The following is a 24,765-nucleotide window of genomic DNA, read 5'->3' on the forward strand; positions in this document are numbered from 1 at the left end:
CGGACTTAAACACAGGATCATTCGATCTTTATTCAAAATCTTTACCACTAAGCTATATCTCCAATATTTGCTGAAATTTTATTATCTCCCTTGCCGTTATAATCTAAAATATCCCCCCCCCCGTAAAAGTTATTCCTTTTTCCTTTTTAAGAGATTTGGGGGGATTTTCGATACTTATCTGATGAATTTATGTACAAAACATATCTAAGAACACTGCCAGACATATAAATTAGCTTTTTGTGAAATTTGCAAAAGATCGGCTCAGCTGTTTTGGAACCTATAAGGAAGGAACTCACACACATACACAGACACAAACACCACACACACACACACACACACACACACACACACACACACACACACACACACACATACAGAGACTTTTATATAATAATAGAGAGTATATCTTTTGTTTTTATTTCTAGTATTTATTTTTTGTTTTAAGCATTAAGCTTCGAAATATGGTCTCAAAATTTTTCTTCTTGATTTGATGATCAAATAAAGTTTATCTAACTTTGAAGTGTCATCAATCGTTTCTTATAGTATTTGCTCCACTCATACATGTAGAGCTTTCTCTATCTTGATATGTAACAGATCATGCATGTTAGCATGTTAGCAGCAACAGCTGCATGACACATATGCAAATGACCAAACCAGCGTGTGATATGACGTCACAGTGGAGGAAGAGAAGAAAAAGAAAACGTAGAGACAAAAAAATGCACCACATGGCGAGAACTGGGAAAAGCTCAAACCAGAGAAGATGAACGTGTGGCCGTGGCACCGAGAGACTTTTAAGCCCATGTTAAGATGGCAGGGTTTTGTTAACTATATGGTAAACGAGACGAACTAAGAGACTTTTAAAGCAAGATGCAATGCGTTATTTTGGAAAGTACCACGAATAAATGACTTTCATTACAACAGAAAACCTGAGTCAAATTTCTCTCCATTTTTATTCCTTTGCAACTGTCTCTGCATACAACATGTGGGTCCGATTATTAACATGTAACAACACCGTATTAACATGTGACTACAACATTACGGATATTTTATTTTATAAAAATTCATCTTTATTTGTATCTTTTTCACTTTATTTATTATTTATATTTATATATCTAAACGTATATATGTCTGTCTGTCTGTCTCCATATTTTCAAACTCTATCTCCTCCGAAACCAAAAGTCGCAAAGCAGTGGTAGAGGCCTCAAATGATTGGATTTTTTACGGGCCGTTCTTTCATGGGCCTTTAGCTGGTTAAAATTGTTTGTAAAATAATTGTTTTAAAAAATCGTTAAGCATTTTGTACATTCGTCCTCATTTAGTTTTCATTCTTCATTTTTAATCGGTTTCTATGTCATGTTAGTACAGTGGTAACGTCACTAGCTTTGAATGCTACAGTTTCGGTTAAAATTTTTTTTTTTTTTTACAAGGTAGTCACCACTTATCAAGGCCCGGAAGCCACTCAGGGATAAGGGTTATTGCATGTGCAGTATGTTAGTGTGGAGATTTAATAAAGTGTCTACTTAAGGGGGCGGTTCATCAGGAATTTGTTTTCGTTGGACTTGAAGACATCCAGGTTGTAGTCAGGTGGGAAGCAGGCAGACGGAACAGAGTTCCACAGGCGTGCAGTTCTAAGAAAGAAGCTTTTTTCATGGAATCTACGTTTTGATTTAGGCACAGATAAAGAGTGGGAGAAATTTTTGACAGTGTTCTCAGCTAGACGGGTGTTTTTCGTAAAAGATTGGTGAGGGGGGACCAGAGATTGAAGCTCAGACGAGCACCTGCCATGGAAATAACGATAAAACAAAGATAGGCTCGCAACGTCTCTTCTGTGGGAGAGAGGTTGCAGGGAAGAGGAAAGGGCATCCCCCACTAAGCCACAAAGTCTATTTTGTACTCTGTCAAGGCAGGATAGGCTGTTTTTAGCAGCTCCTGCCCAGATATGGCAGCAGTATTCCATCCTTGGACGTACTTGGCTTTTATATTGATAGAGAATTGCATGAGTAGTGAGATATCTTCTGGAGCGGCAGAAGGATCCCACCATCTTTTTAGCGACCTTGGCAACAGACTTGATGTACGTGTTCCATTTCAGATCAGGATTAAAAGTCAAGCCCAGAAGCTTGTCAAAACATGGGGCTTCTCCTAGACGAGAGCCATTCATTTCAATTGATGTCAGATGGGGGTCAGAGCGTTGATGGTGTAAGGATAGGAGTTTGGTTTTAGATGCATTAAAGGTAACCAGCCACGTCCTCCCCCACTGAACCGCGCACTCGAGATCAGAGGAGAGAGAATCAGAGAGAACTTTGTCATTTACAGCCTTTGATGTGTTGCCGTAGATTCTAGCTGATGACATCTAAATACTTGTTTACTTTTGAAATATATACGAAATCTGGACTAATTAAAATATCATATATAAGCATATTTTACGTCCGGGCAAAGATGGGCGCCCCCCCCCTCGCTAGCATATATATATGTATTTATTTATACTAGACTTTTAGTCTGTCAAAAACAGACCAATGTTATAGAACATTGATTTAGAATGACAAACTTCTTGAGTAAATGTGCTATTGTGGTGATTAATCTGAATATGCATTGAATGGATACCATAGCAAAAGTTCATACAAAATGTCAGTTAGATCGACCCAGTAGTTTCCAAGAAAAATCGGAGTAAATATGGTAGTGTGGTGACTAATCCTTATTAATCCCTAACTGTGCATCAAACAGCTATCATAATACATGGTTCGCTGCACCTTATCATAAAAAATAATATCAAAAGTTTATACAAAATTTTAGCCAGATTGGCCAGTAGTTTCTGAGAAAAATTGGAATGGAAAAACTGGCAGACAGATCATATATATATATATATATATATATATATATATATATATATATATATATATATATATATAGTCATCCACATGATGTACTGTTTCACTGTTTCACAGCTCATGTGTATGTGTGTGTGGTTTTAATAGTGTTTAAACCCGATAAAACAATAATCTCAGTTTAATTTTAGTCCAGTATTAAGCAATCAAAATCGATATTTATTTTAATTTGATTAAAATTAAATATATCGATCACTATCAGATTGCTGACGTCATTTTGTTAGATTATTTTTTTAATTATTGAGTTTTATTATGGAATATGTATTAAGTAGTATAATACTTTCAACCAAGGGAAAGTTCTATCATGCATATGTATGCTGTGTGGTGATGTATGTGTTACAGAGAGAGAGAGAGAGAGAGAGAGAGAGAGAGAGAGAGAGAGAGAGAGAGAGAGAGGTGAGTAAACGTGGAGGTAGACACGTTTACCAGAACCGAAGGTCAACTGACCAGATTACGTATGAGTGACGTGGTTAGGTTGGCTAGATCTGGGAGATTTAATTTGGGCTTTGAAGAAGACAGACGGCTTTCCGTTGTCTCCCCCTCTTAACTGGGGAGGGGGGAGACGAACGCTGACGTGTATAGAAGAAGAACCCACACAGGCCGATTTCACTTCCACCTCCTGCAGGACCTCTGGGGAAAGTGAAATAAAAACTATAAAACCCATTCATCGTCTTGGAGTGATAAATCTTCGTCAAACAGGTATCAAGTCTCCCTCCAGGATGAGAAATTTCCAGATGGTCCAACATCGAAGAAGCAGAGGTAGGTTCTGAAAATACATGTCACATACACGATTCCCTTTATGATAATCAAACACACAACCATTTATATTAGAGACAATCATACGCACATGGATTCCTTTTTATGTTATACACCAAACGTAAATGGTGCCCCTCAATGAACGCTATGTAACAAACGTTCAATTTGGTGCCGTAACTGACCAGACCACCTAGCAAGGGTGGGTTTAAAAGAAAAAAAAGAACTTCGATTATCACGGGGAAAAAAGGACGAAAAAAAGACAAGAAAAACACAATAAAATGTCTGGAAAAAAAAAGAAAAAAAAAGAAAGAACAGTAGAAAAAAATACAAATCAACACACACACAACGTAGGGTCCATTAAAACACTAGGCGAATTAGAAAAATAATTAAGAAAAAAAAAGAAAAAAAAAGAAAAGCAATACACACGTACAACCTTTTCACGAAGAAAGAAAAGGAAGACATACAGACACACAGATGTAAAACTTTATATATAGAAAATAGTTTTTAAAAAAATGTTTATCGTATTAGGAATTAGCTCGTTATGAACGAAGAAAAATATCACTTAATGTAAAAATTAGAAGGGAAAAACAAAGAATGAGCCTTTCAGCTTACCAAAATATAAACACGTCAATCACAAATATGTGTTATGAATATTTTGTGTCATTTTTAAACTGTGAACTAAGTGTAACTTTTAATGAAAAACAATATGTACTTTTGATGAAAAACAATGGATAGGTTCTGAAATGTGATTTTTTTTTCCTTTTTCACTAATTATACGATTTTTTTTTTTTTTTCTTAGGAATTTTTTTCTGACATGGACAATTTTAGTTCCATCGAGTGTTAGGATTGTCTGAGACTTTATAAGTGAGTCGTTTTATTTTATTTTAGAAACGACTGTATTTTAATTGTAAACGTCTAGGTATTTTTTGTAAACGACTGTGATTTTTCTTTAATTTTGAATTCTGTGGAATGGTAAAAGATGATGCACTATGCAGCCGACCTAGTTGATGACGTGGTCAAATGGGTTTCCACGAATCTGTGTTTTGTTATTTGGAATTTTGTTGTTAGTGAGATGGGACTTTGTGATTGCTTATAGGATATTTTTGTATTTTTTTATTTATTATTTTTATGTAATTGATGTGTTGTCAAACCGTATTGGCAGAATTTTCTTGTTCTTTGACATGTATTTTTTTTTCGCAGAATGGAGAGGTGGAATCTTTGCTTGTGGGGTCTATTGAAAGAATGATTAATAAAAGAAAGAACGTGTTGTTAATTAATTAATTAATAATCATAATAGTAATAATAAAATAGGGAAAAAGAGAAAGAAACAAGATTTAAACAGTGTAATAAATAATAATAATAAAAAAAAAGTTTCGGAAGAGTCAAAGGTTCAGTCGGTATTAATTTTCATTTTCGAAAAGTAGAATAAATGTTCTATTCGATATGAGTGACGTTTTGACCACATAAGTAAGGTAAAAAAAAAAAGGATAAATATAGGGTTAAATAAACTATATGAAGAAATGAAAGAAAAAAGTGGGGCGTGAATGGAATTTAATTTCTGTGGCAAGCATGTTAGAATTTTGGAGAGGTGTTGAATTACATGGGTAGTTATTAATTTCATTATTCTCGAGAAATGATTCGAATTTTTTTTTTTTTTTTTTCGTGATTTCTATTGATTTCGAGTAGAATCAACATGGAGCAACTTTGAGTACTTCATGTGTGGAAATCCGATGTTTTCCGTGAAGCTATGTGTCTTCAAGGCAGGTTGCGCTTACTGACTTTGGAAAAAAAAGAAGTTTTTTTTTGACATAGCAGTAAACGGAATGTATTCTGTCCAGCGTGAGCGGATCTAGTTGTAATCAAATTCAGGGAGCAAATGAAATGCCCTCTGACATGGAGTAAGGGGCAGAGGGGGTGCAATGGCTGACGTGGCCATTATGTTACGAATCGCTCAAGAGAAGATGAATGAAATATGTATGCAAGTACTTAGGAAAATAGAAGGCTACCCACCATAAGGAATGTTAAGAGGTTTTTTGTTTCCCACAAAATACTAGTAATAAGAGTTGGCTTAGGATGAATAGGATAAGGCTTGGGATGGAAAAATTTTTTTTGTGTGCTACCTATGGGAAGAAAAGCTGATCTGTAAAGCCAAGGACGATGATAGTCCGTTTTGAAGAGGCAGATGGACCTCGATTTTATTATTCGGTTGATTGCCGAGAATTTATCGATCACGCGTAGTGTCGACGGGAGTAAAGGATGCTCCTGAAATTCTGATTTAAGTTATGAAGAGACCATGGGGTCACAGGGAGTTGTTGACCTTCGAGGGCGCAAGGATTAGCGCCACATGGTATTATTTGTTGATATTATTTTACTTAGTATATTAAATAAAGGTATGACAGTTTTCTTTGCCAGTGGGGTGAGCATATATATCCCATTCTTAGTAAATGTGGGAAGTAGAAAATGTATACCTTCGCCATACATTTTGATAAAAAGGGGGGAAGGAATGTTACAGAGAGAGGGAGAGAGAGAGAGAGAGAGAGAGAGAGGTGAGTAAACGTGGAGGTAGACACGTTTACCAGAACCGAAGGTCAGCTGACCATATTACGTATGAGTGACGTGGTTAGGTTGGCTAGATCTGGGAGATTTGATTTGGGCTTTGAAGAAGACAGACGGCTTTCCGTTGTCTCCCCCTCTTAACTGGGGAGGGGGGAGACGAACGCTGACGTGTATAGAAGAAGAACCCACACAGGCCGATTTCACTTCCACCTCCTGCAGGACCTCTGGGGAAAGTGAAATAAAAACTATAAAACCCATTCATCGTCTTGGAGTGATAAATCTTCGTCAAACAGGTATCAATCTCCCTCCAGGATGAGAAATTTCCAGATGGTCCAACATCGAAGAAGCAGAGGTAGGTTCTGAAAATACATGTCACACACACGATTCCCTTTATGATAATCAAACACACAACCATTTATATTAGAGACAATCATACGCACACAGAATCCTTTTTATGTTATACACCAAACGTAAATGGTGCCCCTCAATGAACGCTATGTAACATATGGAAGTGAAACAGGGTCAGTGAAAGTCGAGGACATGCATTTCTTGGAGAGAAAATGAGAGGAGAATAGAAAAGATTGGGGGGGTTTTTTTCTACCGGGCAATGCTGATCAGCGGGTCCTGCTAGTTTTAATTAATTCTCTATTAGTTTTTTCGGATTTCTTATTGGATGACCATATTTAGTTAATTATTACGTGCAATTATATTCATGCAGATATTCTACATGATTTATACTTGTGTAATATTTGCGTAAAAACGTTATAGTTAACACAAAACTCTTTCCATATCATAAATATTTATGTATGCGTACATAAAAGTTTCCCTACCAAACTCCCGTGTCAGTTTTTGGTCTACAGACATGAAAGTTAATATATAGGGTATTCAAACCCATGCAAAACTTTATATTTAGGTTTTAGCCGGGGAAAAGTGTGAAAATTAAAAAAATGGAATTTGCCAGGTGATGGTCATACAACGAGATTACGAATATGCATGTGTAACGTAATAGCTATTGCTTCATGTTTTAACTTTTAGCTTTGCAGCCAATATGTCTTCATAGCTCAGGCATTAACATCAAAGCAAAAAGTAAATCGTGAGCTAAACGTTTTGGTTTCGATTCTCGGTGGTGGCGCGCAAGTCATTTTTTTTGTTTTAACTTTTTAAATCATTACTATATATTGGGTCCAATATAATATAATAATAATAATAAATACGAAATCTGCATTAATCAAAATATCATATTTAAGTGTATTTTACGACCGGGCAATGTCGTGCGGTCTGCTAGTGATAAAATAAAAGTGTAATGTAAGCCTTAAAGACTGGCTGGCTTAGATCTGATGACCTTATGGGAAGATTACAGATATGGGAGATGTGCACAGAACAGGAGATTCTGTTTGTTTGGCCACATTGAAAGAATGGATGCAAGTTTTTGGCTTAGTAGATGTAGAACAGTTGAAATAGTAAAATCAATTGGAAAAGGTAGGACAAGAAAAAATAAGGATGCACATCAAAGAAAGAGGGATAAATAAAGACCTGGTCAGAGATATACATACGGCATAATCACGTTGACACAACGGTTCTCATCAAATCACCAAAGTTAAGTAACATGGAGCATAATCAATACAGATAGGTGATCATTAGGAAATGCCAGGCGCTGTATGTAAGGGGATATTGAAACCTCCCGGCAAGAACTGCAATACTTAACGTTGTCATATGCGACTGGGTATCACTTTGCGAATTTGATATCCCATAATACTTCTTTCGAAGGCAGCTGATTCAACCCACCTAGGATGAATGCGGCCGAATGATTAGATAAGTTAGTTTGAAAGTCAATGTCTATACACTCTCCAACATATGCCAGCATAAAAAAAAACAGACGCTAAACTGATGATGATGATGATGATGATGATGATGATGATCGCCATCATCATCATCATCATCATCATCATCACTATGAGTAATACAATCATGTAGGTAAACCATGAATTTCATTTTGTTTTTGTTTATTTTGACTTACGTCGTTTTTCTTTTGTTATTATTTCCTTCATTTCTATGCGTATTAAAAATAAAGAAATATTTACGTTTTTCTTCTGCAACCATTGGTCCATCTGTCATAGTTCTGAAATTAGAAAAATTGAATGTGTGTATATATATATGTGTGTGTGTGTGTGTGTGTGTGTGTGTGTGTGTGTGTGTGTATATATAAACTCTGTCAATCGCTTTATTGCAGGTTAGTAAAATATCAACAATTCACTAAATACACGTCACAAAAAAATTAAAATCGTATCATCAAAGGACTGCTTTAAGGTAAGTTATTTCCCAAAATTTTATTCAACTCTATGCGATATTCATGCAATAAAGCGATCGACACATTTATATACATATATATATATATATATATATATATACATAGTGCAAAATTTTGTTGAAAATTCAAAGACTCACGTTTTCTTTTTTATAACCTTCGTTTATTTCCTGGATTTTTTCCATTACAGCTGTTTCATTGATGAGTTGGCAATTTTACGATTTATGTTTTCATATAAATATCCTGTCCCCACCAACTGCTTCAGATGTTTACCCATTAGATTTTTACAACAAAAGGTATATTTTTAACATGCTGGACATCGTTTGGAACACCAAAAGATGGAGGAAGTGAGGAAGCATAGCTGTGGAAATCCTTTTACCCGAATACGATGTCCAGCATGTTAAAATTATACCTTTTATTGTAAAAATCTAATGCGTAAACATCTGAAGCAGTTAACTATTAATTAAAACACTACTAAATGCTACTAAACCGTGTGTCTAGAATCCTTATACTCATTTTAATCTAAATTCTTTACAATGTCTAAACTGTAAGGTTAAAGCTTAAGAGGTGTTAAAAAGAAATTAAAATTTACGGAATCTTGCTTAAGTGAGTGGGTATTTATTTGCTCCCCCACCAAGCAAATTAGGATTAAGTGAGTGGGTATTTATTTGCTCCCACATATGGTCTTTGCTTGCAGTATCTGCCGGAACAGATACTACACTTTGATCCCGGCCCGAAGGCCAAGAACCGGCCAAGTATTTATTTGCTCCCCCACCGAGCAAATTAGGCACAAGGCCGATTTTTAATGTGAGGAGTGAAATTGAAATCGGTGAAATCACCCACTTTTCAATCAAATCGATTGATTGCCTGCTCTAGCCAGGGATCCATGATGGTGCATCGTAAGGAAGTTACACATGCCTCCATGTAGTAACTTTGTCGACAATACATTGTAGTTTCATGAGAAATATAGTCCTTGCTTCAAGGACTAGATTTCTCATAAAATAGCAACTTTGGGTCACCCGATGAGGTCTTTAATTGACTGAAAAATGGACATTGTCTTTGTCGTGACTATGTAAATTGTTTACTTGAAATTAAATAAACGTATATATTGCCCTTTTCATTGAGCACTATTAATAACCTCGTTAAATTCATTAGTTTTTATCTTTGTATATCTCTAAGCTGGAATTACACACACACACACACACACACACACACACACACACACACACACACACTTTCTTCGAAACTCCGCAGATTAAGGACTATCCACTTATTTTGTACTTCCTTTTTAAAATTAAATATGATTTTAACTCTTTTTCAAAGTGTTTTTAACATGTTTTATTAACTATTTGTTCTTTATATGTATATATATATATATATATACACACACATATATATATATATATATATATAGTGTCTGTGTGTATGTGTGCGCGCGCCTTTTCACCCACGCCCACACACACCCACACACACTTATACATACATACATACATACATACATACATACATACATACATATATATATATATATATTATATATATACACATACACGTGTGTGTGTGTGTGTGTGTGTGTGTGTGTGTGTGTGTGTGTGTGTGTGTGTGTGTGTGTGTGGAAAAACCCAACGTGATTAATTGCTTTCTCGGGAGTTCAAGACTGACTAAAAAATGATTAGTTATTATTTGGTTACTAAATCAAAAAAGTTTTTTAATAAAAGGTTATTATCCACCACAGTGTTACTTACCCCTTCCCTCACCTTAATATATTCGTCAAACTGACGTATCCACCTCCTGCCCGTTCCATATTCAGTAAATCAAACAACCAGACAAAACGCGCGCACGTTTTTTTTTTTTTTTTTTTTTTTGCACGAGAAAAAAAAAACAACGTGACATTATATAAAAATTCTACTTACGGTTCCAAACTTTCACTTTTTTCTTCTTCCCTGTCCATGAAAGAAAAGTTAGCTTTAGAAACAGAAGACGACTCGTCGTCGCTCTTGTTTGGGAGTGCACCATCATCTGCAAGTGCACCATCTGTTGATTTTTCAGAGGAAGTCACTCCTTCAGTACAGGAGTCCTGTTTGCCTGGAAGTTCATCTGTTGATTGAGGGTGTAAATCTTCTGTCGACAATGTCGCGCTGACGTAAGATATGCTAAGCGAAGAACTTTGAATGGTTATAACGTCTTCGATGGATAATCTTTTCTTAGGGCGTGGCCTTAATGATGTATCACTTTGAGGGTGTGCCCTAAGGTCCCCGACTGAAAGCATATCGGGGTCTTTGGTACACATTGTAGGAAGGCTTCTGCGAGATTTTAATGAAATATCTTCATTGTGATCTTTGGTAGAAGTTGATGGTAGATTTCCGGTCGAAGATGCCAAAAGGTCTTTAGCGGAAGTTGAAAGAAAGACTTTCATAGAAGCTATCAGTTCTTGTTTAGAAGATAAAGCAACAGGAGTTGAAGAATGATCTTTGGTAGAAACTGTCTTCAGAGCATCGGTGACATCTTCAGCGACACCTGTTGGCATATCCTTATCAGAAGCAACCACACCAGGAACAGATACGCCAGATTTTGAAAGAGACGGGTGTACACCAGGAGTAGCTCCCGTTGGCATATAATCTTTTTGCCTTAAAACTTCGCTCGTGGAAGATGTATCTTGACCTGAACTAAGCGTGTCCTTTTCCGGCGAAAAGACATCTGTGCCAGTTATAAAGGAATCGGTCGTTCCTTCTCTTGGAACCGTAGAGGTTTCATCTTTTTTTCTTATAGCTTCGTCTCTAATTTCAGCGCTTATATCTACAGCATCACCAGCATCTTTATCTAGAGCGGATATGCCATCATCGATGTTAGCTTTATCTTTTTCTAGGCGGTCTAACATGATAGCAAACGTGTCAGTATTTAGGTCATCCTGTTTTAGTTTATTAGTCTTATTATAAAGTTCCAATTTCGTCATAGACTCTTCTTTTTTGCCGGCCGTCAATATGCTATAGACTTGCGGGTCAAGAAGTGCTTGTTCCTGAAGAAGATTTAGTTGCGGTTTAGAAAGCTTCTCCTGACCCTTAAGCATGAACGTGACATGCTTCAATGTTTCGCCAGCCACGTCCTTTCGGGCGATGAAGTAATCATCAAATTTGTCGTGTGCATTTTTTATAAGCGATTCCAGATCTTGCTTTGGCAGTCTGTCGGAAATCTTGTTTTGTTTCGTATATTCGTCCCAGACGTCCTGCATCATTTTGGAATGCATCAAGTTCTTTTGCAGGAGCTCGGAAACTGGATTTACCTTTGCGTTTTTCAGTGAATTCGTCAAGAAATGTCGCCCTACTTTTGCACCAGGAAACACAGAATGGACGTCTGTGCTTTTCACAAACATGGTTGATGTCTTTTGGTTTCTGAATAAAAAAAACAAAACAAAAAGAAAACAACATAAATGAATTCATTGAAACAACTGTTTTTTTTTTTTATATATATAAATGGAAATTGTTCCAGACAATACATGGATTAATTTGATATAAGGCGCTAACAAGAACGAAATATGATTATCGCACAAACATTGTCTTAAGGAGAATTGCTTCCCATATCTCTGGAAAATCTCATCAGTATACCCTGTATTTAAGAATTCAGGTGATCGCTCATCTCCCTCTCACTACAGGCCAATAAGTTTCCTGTGCGTCATGATGTAAGTTGCTGGAATCTGTGTTAAATAGAGAAGTAATAAACCATCTCAGCAAAAATAACCTTCTTAGTGACACACAATATGGTTTCCGTTCTGCTAGATCTACAGTAGATGTGCTTACAGTTATATCTCATAGGATTAGCGAATCTCTCAATGGAGGCTACCTTTCTAGGGCAATTGATCTTGACATATCAAAAGCCTTTGATAGAGTATGGTATAAAGGTTTACTTCACAAAATCTCCAGCTATGGTATAGCTGGAAATGTCTTCTCAATTATTAAATCATCTCTCTCTGATAGGTTCATAACAGTAGTGGTTAATGAGCAGAAATCAGAAGCTCACAGTATTAATGCTGGAGTCCTTCAGGGGTCCATCCTGAGTCCAACTCTCTTTCTGATCTACATTAATGATCTTCCAAATCACATCCTTACATCATTCGTAGTCTAAGACTGTAAACGACCAAGTTCTCTCCAATTCTCTCTCCTCTGATCTTGAGCAAGTGGTACAATGGGGGAAGAGGTGGCTTGTTACTTTTAATGCATCTAAAACCAAACTTTTATCTTTACATCGTCAACGTTCTGATCCCCATCTGGCATCAATTGAAATGAACAGCTCTCATCTTGAGGAGGTCTCATGTTTTGACAAGCTTCTGGGCTTGGCCTTTACTCCTGATATGAAATAGAACACATACATTAAATCTGTTGCCAAGGCCGCTTGAAAAATGGTGGGATCCTGCTATCGATCCAGTAGATATCTCAATGCTGATGCAATTCTCTATCTATATAAGAGCCAAGTACGTCCAAGGATGGAGTATTGTTGCCACCCGGGCAGGAGCTTCTAGAAAAAACTTATCCTGCCTTGATATAGTGCAAAATAGACTTTGTAGCCTCGTAGGAGATGTCCTTTTCTCTTCCCTGCAACCTCTTTCTCACAGAAGAGATGTTGCGAGTTTGTCTCTGCTTTATCGTTATTTTCATGGCAAGTGCTCGACTATGGTCCCTCCTCATCAAACTTTCACAAGAAACACCCGTCTAGCAGAAAACACTATCAATAATTTTCCCCACTCTTTATCTGTGCCTAAAACTAAACGTAGATTCCATGAACAAAGCTTCTTTCTTAGAACTGCATACCTATGGAATTGTCTCCCGTTTTCTTGCTTTCCAGCTAACTATAATATGGTTGTCTTCAAGTCTAACGTAAACAAGTTTTTGATGGGATGCATTTTCTAGGCAATACAGCGATCAAACTAGACACATTATTATTTTTTATATAAACTTTACTATTTAAGAGATGTGTCTTCTAAAACAGGGTTTCCTAGTGATGCTGAGGGGCTCCAGAAGTGGGCTGCAGTGAGACTGGGGGGGGGGCTCCAGAAGCCCTTTTTTAAAGAGGACCAAATGCTTTATATGAAAAAAATGGTTGCAAACATTTAACTATTAATCTTTTTTACTGGAAAGAAATGTCTGCAAACATTATCATTAGTTAGTGTTAAAATTTGAAATGAATGTTTTTCATATTTATTTTAGAAATTATCTTGTTAGTGCTCCATGAAAAAACTTTGCCCTGCTGTGGGGCTCCATGATGTGCTGAAGTTTAAGAAACACTGCTGTAAACACTCGATAATACAAAGAAATAAGCAAAAATTTCTCAATCAATTTTGTAATGATGCTTAACATGCTCAATAAAAGCAAATGTTTATTATTTCGGGGTATGTATATCCATTTTAAGCTTCAATCAACAATTCTCGATACCACCTTGCAAATGATGTATTTCCAGAAGTTTCATTTTTGTAAATATTTAGCATGTTTACTCAATATAAGAATCCATTGAAAAACCTTTCGTATGAATATGTTGAGGTTACATTTTGTTCCTTTCTACCACTAACTCTCCCAGCCTTTTTGCTGAGAATCAAAATGTGTAAACAAATTCAAACTATTGGGGATATTCTGATCTAGTCCACAGTGCAAATTTTGTAATGATGCTTAACATGCTCAATAGAGGCTCCATGGTGTCCTGAAGTTTTGGAAACCCTGTCCTAAATCACACTGAAATAAGAAGCTGTATTACAAGGAGGTATGAAAACATCACATTGATGAAGACCACTACAGCAACGAATCAAACGAGCTGGAACAAAAGAAGCAGGGAATGGATCAAACGATTTTGAAGAACACAAGCCATAATAGTATTTATAGAAAACGCTGGGATGAACGGTATCACGTTTATAGCAATAAAGAAAACCGACAGTATGAGAAGCAGAAAGAGCAATGGATATATTATATGAACTCCAAGAAAGATTTGATGAGAAAGAAGGACAAGAAGTTTCTGTTTAAATTCATCCTCAAGAGCAGAACCGTACATGAGAGTCTCAGGAAGAAAGGGATATAACTACGATTGAAAGACAATAGCTGAAATGAAACAAGCCATGTCATATCCCAGTCCACAACTGAATCTAAGGGAACGTCTCGATTAACTGAGTATTTCAACTGGTCCAAGGGAGATTGGGTGTGAGGCAACATTAGAATAGAGTGGTATCATCAACATAGATGTAAATATTCTGAATCTATACTCCCATAAATTTTATTTTTTTGGGTTCCCCCGACAAAAGAAGGGTGGACCTGTAAATTCACCCTTGTCCGTTTGTCCGTCCGTCTGTCTGCACTTTTCTCAATAACTACGCCCTGGAATTTTTTTGAAATTTTGCACAAACATTAAACATGATATGAGTAAAAAAGTAACAGAACAAACTTTCTGGGAAAACTCCGCCCCCCCCCCCATCCATGTCTAGAGGTGCCTTTCGGGTTAAAATAGCTAAAAATTTGTGCTTATTAAAAAAAATTGATGACTTGGATTTTTATAAAACTTTCCGAAAAGTTGTAACTAACTGATTTCTATATAATTTTGTTTGTCTATACTTCGTGATAACTCTTGGGTGTGCTCCAGGGGCTCTTTTAGAGCTAATAAAAACACCCCATTTTTGGGACTATTTTATCATATTTGTCCGAAATTTTCTGTGTATGTCTATTTAGCAGTTTTGCATGGTGCTGAGCTCAAATTTAAATATGTTAAGACCTTGGGGATTTTGGGGGCTAAATGGAGGAGGAGGGGCAGGGAATGATGGACTAAGTCATTTCTTTTTTTGCGGGGTACAGAACTCAAATTTACATATGTTCAGGACTAAAACTGCACCGTTTGTTCATTTTCACCAGGATTTGACGTCCCCTGGCAACTTTTGGGGTTAAATGGGGATGGGGGGATGCTGAACTTAGTCATTTTTTATGCCTCGTTTACTGTGCACTCACGGGGGACTATGCATTCTTCACTTGTTGTTTATTGATATTCATATTAAAAACCCTTTTTTCTATTTATTTAAATAGAAAATACAATTTTCTCATATATGGCTTGTGGAATTGCATTCACTAGCAAAAGATCTAGCTAATTTGCATATTTTTTTAAGCATTCATTTTAAATAATTCCCAATTAGGTTTTTCGGTTTTCTTATGGGATGATCATCTTTAGTTAACTATTACATGTAATTATATTCATGCAGATATTCTACATGATTTATACTTGCGTATTATTTGCTTAAAAAGCTTATAGTAAACACAAACCTCTTTCTATATATATATATATTTATGTATGCGTATATATATTTGTTGAAAAAATTCTGCCTACCAAATTTCTCTGTCAGATTTGATCTACAGATATGAGACTTAATATATATTTATATGTGGCCTTTTAGTTGGGGAAAATTGGTGCAAAAGTGTGAAAATTGAAGAAATAGAATTTGCCAAGTGAAGGTCTGACGATACCATTACGAATATGCATGCGTAACATAATAGCTATAGGTTCATGTTTTAATTTTTAGCCTTGCAGCAAACATGCTTTCATAGCTAAGATATTAACGTCACAGGAAAAAGTAAATCGTAAGCTAAACGTTTTGGTTTCGATTCTCAATGGTAGCGCACGAGTCATATTTTTTTAAACTTATTAAATCATTAACTATTTATTGGGTCCAATATAATATAATAATATAATATAATAATAAGGAATCTGCATCATATCAAAATATCATATCAAAGCGTATTTTACGACCAGGTAATGCCGGGCGGCCTGCTAGCATATATTCTATAAACACGGTTAAACACGAACAAGAATTAATACTTACCTCATATTTAACTAACAGATACGATAGACGGTAAATATACGTAATGTTTAGAGGAACAAATTATATATTCTTTAAATCAATTTGCCAATGGATAATGTGGGTAAATCTCAGCTGAACATTTGTCTATATGTAATCTTGTTTAATCCTGTGACGTCACAAAAGGATAAAATTTCAGAGGGATGAAGCCATCCATTAAAACAGTCGGCAGGGAAATAGATCCTTGTCAGAAATAGGTGACGTTGTAGCGTTGTGACGTCATGCGTTAAAAGCTAGGTGGAAGACATTTATGTCATCATAAATTGATGACGTCAGAAAAAAAAATGATGGCATCCGTTTAAAACAGTAAAACATGCGAACCTGATGACGTGCAATGCATGTGCAAAATGTCAGAAGGATGAGATTGGTAAACGGCTAAGAAATTTATATATATATATATATATATATATATATATATATATATATACAGGGTGGGCCAAAATAAGGGTCCTATCTTTAAATTTGAATAACTTCCACAAAATAAAAGTTAAACTCACCAAACTTTATGTGTGTGTAGACTGACCCTTCCGAGATTTTTTTTTTAATAAACAAAACAAATTTTGGCTGGAAAACACTTCTTAAAACTTACATGAATTTATGAATTTTTTAATATAGGACCCTTATTTTGGCCCACCCTGTATATATATATATATATATATATATATATATATATATATATATATATATATATATATATATATATATATATATATATATTACCGATTGTTGATGAGTTGATCTCTAATGATGAATTTGCATTTTTGTGAATACGGATGGATATAGAGAATTCCGATCGAGAGTTTAAAATAAATAAGGAGATGTTTGTTGAAAAGGGATTCGTTGTTTAGTAATGTTATTGAAAAGGGAATTTGATGATTCAATTCTGTTCATTAAAAAAGGAATTTGAAACGAAATAGGAAAATGTTAAACATATTTGAAAGTAGGTTAGGCCGAAATAGGTTAGAGAACTCTTGTTGTATACATGTGAGGGACAGTGCGTGTTTAGACACGTGAGGCATGTCAGGCCACGGGATCGATATGCACGTTGTTGACCATGCAATGACGTCATGGAAGATATGAGTTGTCAATATAGTAAGAGCTTTAGTGAGACAAAGTCAGAGAGTCGAGTCAGTGCCGAAGCAAGGTCAAGAGAGGGTCGGACAGAGCTGACATCCATCTTTGGAAGCGAAGGTTTAGAAGACGGATAACCATGTAAGACTTTAAACTCCTTGATGTGAAATGATTGACCGGTCAAGAAATAAAGGACGTCATCATATTTTGTAACAGCTGTCTGGTGTTGTGTCATTCAACAAACAAAGGAATTGTGGATTTATATTTATAAGAACTTGTGTTCCACTCATCTGTATAAAGAATTTTGTGTATAAACTCATCAAAGACTGTTTCCCCCCCCCTCAGCTATTATAAGTAATGACTGGTTCCTTCTTTATGATAAAAGAACTGAGAATCATCATCTCAAAAATATATGTGTTAAAGAAATATAATGTTTATAGAAACACTCCCAGAACTGTTAAAACTGTATAAATGTCAATCTCTCTTCTATCTATATATCTATCCCTCTCTCATTGTGTATTACGTATCCCTGTCTCTCTATCTCACTAATATGAACAATCTAAGACGAACAAGCAACAACAAATATATAATTCGTCATCTTAATAAGATCACAACATAACATATATATACTAGCAGGCCGTCCAGCGTTGCCCGGTCGTAAGATACGCTTAAATATGATATTTTAATTCATGCAGATTACGTATTTATCATTATAGAGGCAATAGTCTAACGATTTTTATATTAAACCTAATATATTGTACTGAAATCAAAACTAAAATATATCATTCAAGCATGGTAGTGCTTGAATGTATGGTTAAGTGTTAGTTTTGCTCATTTAGAACTGCATTAAAGCTGCACCGCTCACTCACTTTGAGACCAAATTTCAAACAATTTTTACAGTTCATAGGCTGCAATCTGAGCTATATTTTGAAATAAAAATTCTCAATTTTTGGTCATTAATAAAAAAAATTATAAAAAAATTAATGGTGTTCAAAAGTCCCCAGAATTAGTATAGAACATGAGAGACGGTTTCTTTTGATTAGCTGTTGGTTACCATAGCAACTTTTTCAACATTGACATTTTAGAGACGATTTCTTCTGATTGGCTGTTGGTTACCATAGCAACTTTTTTGTCGTCAACACCTTCATAAATCATGGTGGAAATGTTGCTTGCATGCCATCTTATTTTGGGCTATATAGAGAGATTTAACAAAAGTGATGCTGTTTGCCGTGACTGGGCTGATAATCTTTCGCTTACAACATTGCCCGTTAATTCTGTTTCTCTCTTTTTCTCTCTGTCTTTTTTGTCACTTCTTTCCATTTATTTACTTAATTACGTCTTTTATTTGATATTTTTATTTAGTCAATTTAAGAAGTTGGCAATATTTTTTTATGGATTACAGACAATGCATATGATATTGAACACAAAAACAGAAAATATTATTTAAAAGAAAAGTCTGGAAAAATTATGGATTACATAGAAAAATGCGGGAAGTATTGCATCATTAAGAATATATATATAATGTTAAATTGAATTTTAAAAAAATTCTCAATGGTGCAATATTTTAAGTTATAAATTTATATATATTTTTACTAGAATATTTTGTCTTTTTCTTCTCCAGTTTTAACAACTAGTCCTTTTACTTTTCTAAGCTTAATCTTAACCATATTACTTTTCATGCTCGCATTTTTCTATGTGATATATATATATATATATATATATATTTATATATATATATACATATATATATATATATATAAATATCATTTTTCTATGTGATATATATATATATATATGACTTGGGTGCTGTCAGCTAGAATCAAAATCAAAACATACTCTTCGCCTTCATCTCTCTCTCTCTCTCTCTCTCTCTATATATATATATATATATATATATATATATATATATATATATATATATATATATTTTTTTTTTTTTATTACATTTTCACCCCAAACAAGGCAAATTGCCACTTTGGTGTAGGGGGCTACTATCAGGGGCAACAACTACTGGGGTACTATGTAGGGATTTGGGCAGCAAGATGTCGGTTCACGTTACACTTGAACTTCTGCAGGTCAGTACTGTTGGGGAAGCAGGGACCTGGAATGGAATTCCAGAGTCTAGCGGTTCTGGGGAAGAAACTATTGGAGTAAAAAGATCTTCTACATCTAGGATCTCTACAGTGTGGGGGTGGGATTTAGCAACCTGTCGGGTTTGTCGAGGGTGCTCACATCACGGGGGCACAAGTGATTGCAGTTTGTCAGAGCATTCACCACTAAAATACTTGTAGAAAAGGCAGAGGGATGCAACATTTCGTCGATGGGACAGAGGCTGAAGCTTAGATGCCAGTTCAGGGCCTATCAGGTTTGCGACTCTCTTTTGAACTTTGTCAAGGAGCGAGAGACTAGTAGCAGATACACCAGCCCAGATGTGGCAGCAATACTCCATACATGGGCGAATGGTGGCGTTATAGAGGTACAGGATACTTTCGGGTGTTAGTAGTTTTCTAGCACGGTAGAGAGAGCCCACCTTTCTTGCAGCGGCCCTGGCAATGCCTTCAATGTAATTGTTCCAACTCATGTTTCCTGTGAACGTTAGGCCAAGGAGTTTGAAAGATGGACTCTCAGATAAAGAGTCGTTGGCCATTGTTATGGGTGGTAGAGAGGGTTTCTTGTAATTATTGAATGAAACTAGTTTAGTCTTGGCAGCATTGAACGCGACCAACCACTTTTGTCGCCATTCCACTACAGATTGGAGGTCTCCCTCTAGTGTTTCTGCCATTTCTTTAGAAATGTGTTCATTCGTCTTCTTGTCATGCCTGCCATAGAGTGTAGTGTCATCAGCATATATACCCATCTCAGAGGCAATTTTGTCGGAGAGGTCATTTATGAATATCAAGAACAATAGAGGTCCAAGGATAAAACCCTGGGGCACCCCCGCATTTATATCATATTGTTTAGATGTACGACCGTCGAGGACAACCTGGATTTTTCTCTTATCTAAGAAGGATTTAATTATGTTAAGTATTCTACCAGTGATACCGTATGATCTGATTTTCCTGAGGAGACCCTCATGCCATATCCTGTCAAAAGCCTTAGATATATCTAGAGCTTCCTCTAAGCCTTAGATATATCTAGAGCTACCGCTCTATATATATATATATATATATATATATATATATATATATATATATATATATATATATATATATATATATATATATATATATAAATTCATCTGTTATCCCTTTTTTAAAAGGTGGAATCGCCCGATCAGTGAAGACAAGATCCAAGGAATCAGGCAGGTATTCACCCGTCACCTTTTTTTAAAAGGTGGAATCTCTTGATCGTCGAAGACAAGATGTAAGCTAGCAAGGTCCACAGAGTTTTATGATTATATAGATATATAAGTTGATTTTTTTCTCGATCTGACATTGATATTAAAAACCTTTTTTTTTTCTATTTAAAAATTATTAAAACGAACTTTTCAATCCTTATTTTCATGATAAATGCTCGTCTGAGCTCCAATCTATGCCTCCCTCGCCAAACATTCATGAGAAACACTCGTCTAGCTGAAAGCATTATCAGTAGTTTCCCCCCACTCTTTATCTTTGCCTAGACCTAAACGTGGATTTCATGAACAAAGATTCTTTCTTAGAACTGCACACCTGTGGAACTCTGTTCTGTTTGCCTGCTTTCCAGCTGACTACAATTTGATCGTCTTCAAGTTCTTGGTGAACCGCTCCTTTTAAGTAATTCAATTTACCAAATTTACACTTCTAATGATTACTATCATATTGTCCCTTTCACTACTCTTTAACCCTTATCCTCGAGTGGCCTCTGGGCCTTGAAAAGTGGTGATTCCTTTGTAAAAAAAAAATACTCGGTCATGGATATACGAGCGACTACATGCTTATTATCAAACTGTATCAGGGAAAGTCTTGCTAACAGAATTAATTTAATTTCTAAAGCGGTGACATCAGAATTTCTTATTGTGAATATTATGGCTTGGTTTAAAAGGATTGGAGAGATTAACTGATAATAGTTATTGACGTCACAAGCTATAAAACTTATTCTCTGCTTATCATTAAGGTTTAAGAATCATTTGATGACAGAGTCAGAGCATTGCAAATGAGGGTGACTTACTTTTTTCTTGATGGAAGGAATGATCTTTTCCAAGATTTTTTTTTATTATTAATAAACCTAAGTCTGAACTAGATGGACAAATCAATCTAATAGAGGGATTGTCGGAGAAATTTGGTTTATGATCTTTCAAGGAAAATCTTGGAGTGCCTGGAGTTAATATTTCAGCAAAATTCTGAATATTCCTTAATTTCGGCAAGTTCATAGCTTCCATATTAATACTATCTAATGTATTGAGTTGGACAACCGTGTATGATTTGTTGAGTTCTTTTTAAATGAGTTTCTTATATGTGGGGTAATCTGTAGTATTGGGAATCCCAGCTTAATTGCTATATAGGTAGTTTTAGAAATAGAAAGTTATGTAAGCATATTTTGATTTCCCATCAGCGAGTTAGCAGGGTCAGATGTTTAGGTTTGACAGACATCTAACTCAAGTCACCCTTGAACGACCTAGATAGAATTTACCGGATATTAAGGGGTGACACGGGAATTGTGGTCGTAGGCTTCCAGTTGACGACCACATGGGCAGAGAATGGTTTTGGGCAGCAAAGAAACCAGACGGGAGATTTCGCGACTCTCTCCGACAGCCAGAGTCCGAGATGTTAGGCTTGCCTTGAATAAAAGATTGAAGCTTCAAATCCCATCTTGTTGTTCATTGATGAATCTGTCTGCAGTACCACTCCCCAGCAAGATGGCAGACCAGCGACCAGAAGGCATCATCCAATGGCCAAAGCAAGCAGGTATGCTCACATTACATTTGCGCATACACGTCTCGGAAACCTTCCAAGGCAAAAGAAACTGTGTAAGAATAAGAACACATACACATATAACAGTGAACTTTACGTAAGAGCATACACACCCATACACGTATATGTAAGAACAGTGATAAACGTAACAGAAACGTATAACGTATCGAAACAGAACTCGTAGCAGAAAACATAAAAGAGAACGATTAGTAAAAGAATAATAATAAATAAGCACACAAACACTTTTTAACAAATCTAGCTTATAATAGGTTTTAGTTTTATTAGCAGGGACGAAAATATGTGAATTCTTCTTTATTTTATCTGCAAAACTGTTAATTTTCTGGTAATTGGATTGTATTTTTTTTTTTTTTAACTTTATCTTTTTAACTAAGTTTATCATCAAGGTATGACTTCTGTTTTGGATGGAGTATGGTTTATAGTTCATAGAATTTAGCTGCAGTTCTTTCAATCTTCTGTTCTCTGTAAAAATTAATTAGAAGTCCTTTTCTTTGGGATTCTACGTGAAGTTTTTCAGCAGAGGTTCTCGTTTTAAATTTATTATTGTTGGAGTTCAATTCATAATTGTAAGCCTTCTATCTTACATATTTTAGGAATGTATTCAAATATTGTACACATTTATGGATGTATGCTTGTTTAGATGTGAGTGGAATATTTTTAGCAGAAAACAATAAAATCTCAAATGTCAGGCTAATCAAAATCAATCAAGTCCACATAATCGCTTGAAGCGAAAGAAATGTATCTGTTTTAAACCCTCCCCACCTTCTAGCACTTATGTTAAAACTAACATGCTTAAAAATGCTTTTAAGAAATCTTTCAAATTTCCACATAGGGAAAGTATTACCCTAAATAAAAATTTGACTAAAATATCCTGCTCCACTATGTCTAATCTGGCACAGACAATTGTTACATCCAATAATAGGAAAAATAATACAGCTCAAACAATCCCTTTTCATTTATCTCCTAATACTAATTGCAACTGTCAAAATTAGCAGCATTGCACACTAAAAACTGACTGCATCCATAAAGTTGTTATGTATTCGTGTACAGTAACTGAACTATTACCATACACTTCTCTAATAAACCAGACCACTCATTCACATTGGATAATCCTTAAGCGCCCAATATTAATAATCTAACTTCAGGAAATCAATTAAGTTCTTCAACCATTAATAATTCTAACCATGGGCATTCTTTTAACAATTAAAATATCGATAATAACTAAGGTACTTTTCTAACAACTTTGATAAGAAAACTTAAATCTAAGAACGTTCCTTTCTCAATAAAATGGGCTATACTGGAAGAATGAAAATCATACATCCCAGGCTCCAAATTCTCTCGGCGGAGGCTGTTAAAAATGAAAATACAATGTATACAAAAATGAACTTATTTCACAATGCAAGCATATGAAAAAATTCAAATACAGCAAGTTTGTAGTCACATAGCTAAACTTAATAGCCCCTATAACTATTTTTAAACCTGTATAATAATAAGTATAATAAAGTTTCCTTAACAATGTTCTAACATTTAGTTATGTTTAGAATACTTAATCACTATTCTCTGTACCTCGGAATTTTCTAATGTTTCAAGTTTGCATATTCATAGGAATTTCTAGCCTTTTTTCTGCCTTTTCTATTTTAATTGCTCCCACCTCTGACACGTACAATTGATACTCTATTTCCGTGACTTGATTTTTACTAACTTCTTATTCACATTAATTGTTGCTTAGTTATAAACCCACTAGTGGAAATACCACACATATTTTGACTGTTCTCTCAGTATGCTCATTGCCCTTTTCAGTCCCTTTAATAACGCCTCTTGATCTCCATAATATGCTAATTAGTATATATTACTAGAACTTATATTTTAAATTACCCTTTTATTAAATTTCCAAGTTAGAGCCTAGTCCATCATAAATGTTTGTATACAATCCGAAATCATCTTATAGCTTTTCTTTAAACTACAGCTAAAACCGATTAAAAGATTTCCTTAGTTTGTAATGAATAAATACGGCACAATTATGTTGACACACTGGTTCTCGCCAGATCACCGAAGTTAAGCAACGTTGAGCCTGGTCAGTACGAGATAGGTGACCATTTGGGAAGGTGAGGCACTGTATGTACCGCAAGTAAAAATTCCAGGTTGGGAAATTGGTGCAGTCTATCCTTCTCTGGAGTAGATGGGCCTCTCTTAAGCCGTGGTAGGCAACCCATCTAGTGATGGCGTCATGATAAAAAAATGCCTTTGATAGCCCTGGGAAAGCATCAAGTATTCAGCTATGGGCAAGATTTGAATTCCACTACAAGCTCGTGTAGTGAGTTCAATCTCGGCTGCGGCCGCATGTTTTTTTTTTTGTTTTTTTTTTACATATAAATTGTCTGCACTTATTTTACATTTTTGATAACCTTTTTTTGA

At 35.4% G+C, this 24,765-nt stretch overlaps 1 protein-coding gene across 5 annotated transcripts in view; it reads right to left on the reverse strand.

The window, feature by feature from the left end:
* LOC145286152 (uncharacterized) overlaps positions 1-24,765 on the reverse strand; it is a 484,368-nt gene that overhangs the window by 431,157 nt on the left and 28,446 nt on the right. For 4 of the 5 annotated variants that reach the window (XM_080134898.1, XM_080134897.1, XM_080134896.1 and 1 more), the window contains exons 6-7: positions 10,413-11,888; positions 8,276-8,313 (exon numbers count right to left, since the gene is read on the reverse strand). In XM_080134898.1, the coding sequence (XP_079991024.1) occupies positions 8,276-8,313; positions 10,413-11,888 (1,514 nt within the window). Of the gene's footprint in view, positions 1-8,275; positions 8,314-10,412; positions 11,889-16,336; positions 16,557-24,765 lie in introns of those variants that run through there. The other variant, XM_080134900.1, reaches the window with a different exon arrangement.

The sequence above is a fragment of the Euprymna scolopes genome, chromosome 10, assembly GCF_053919585.1.
Source record: "Euprymna scolopes isolate OS-2025 chromosome 10, ASM5391958v1, whole genome shotgun sequence".
In the NCBI taxonomy this organism is placed as follows: Eukaryota; Metazoa; Mollusca; class Cephalopoda; order Sepiida; family Sepiolidae; genus Euprymna; species Euprymna scolopes.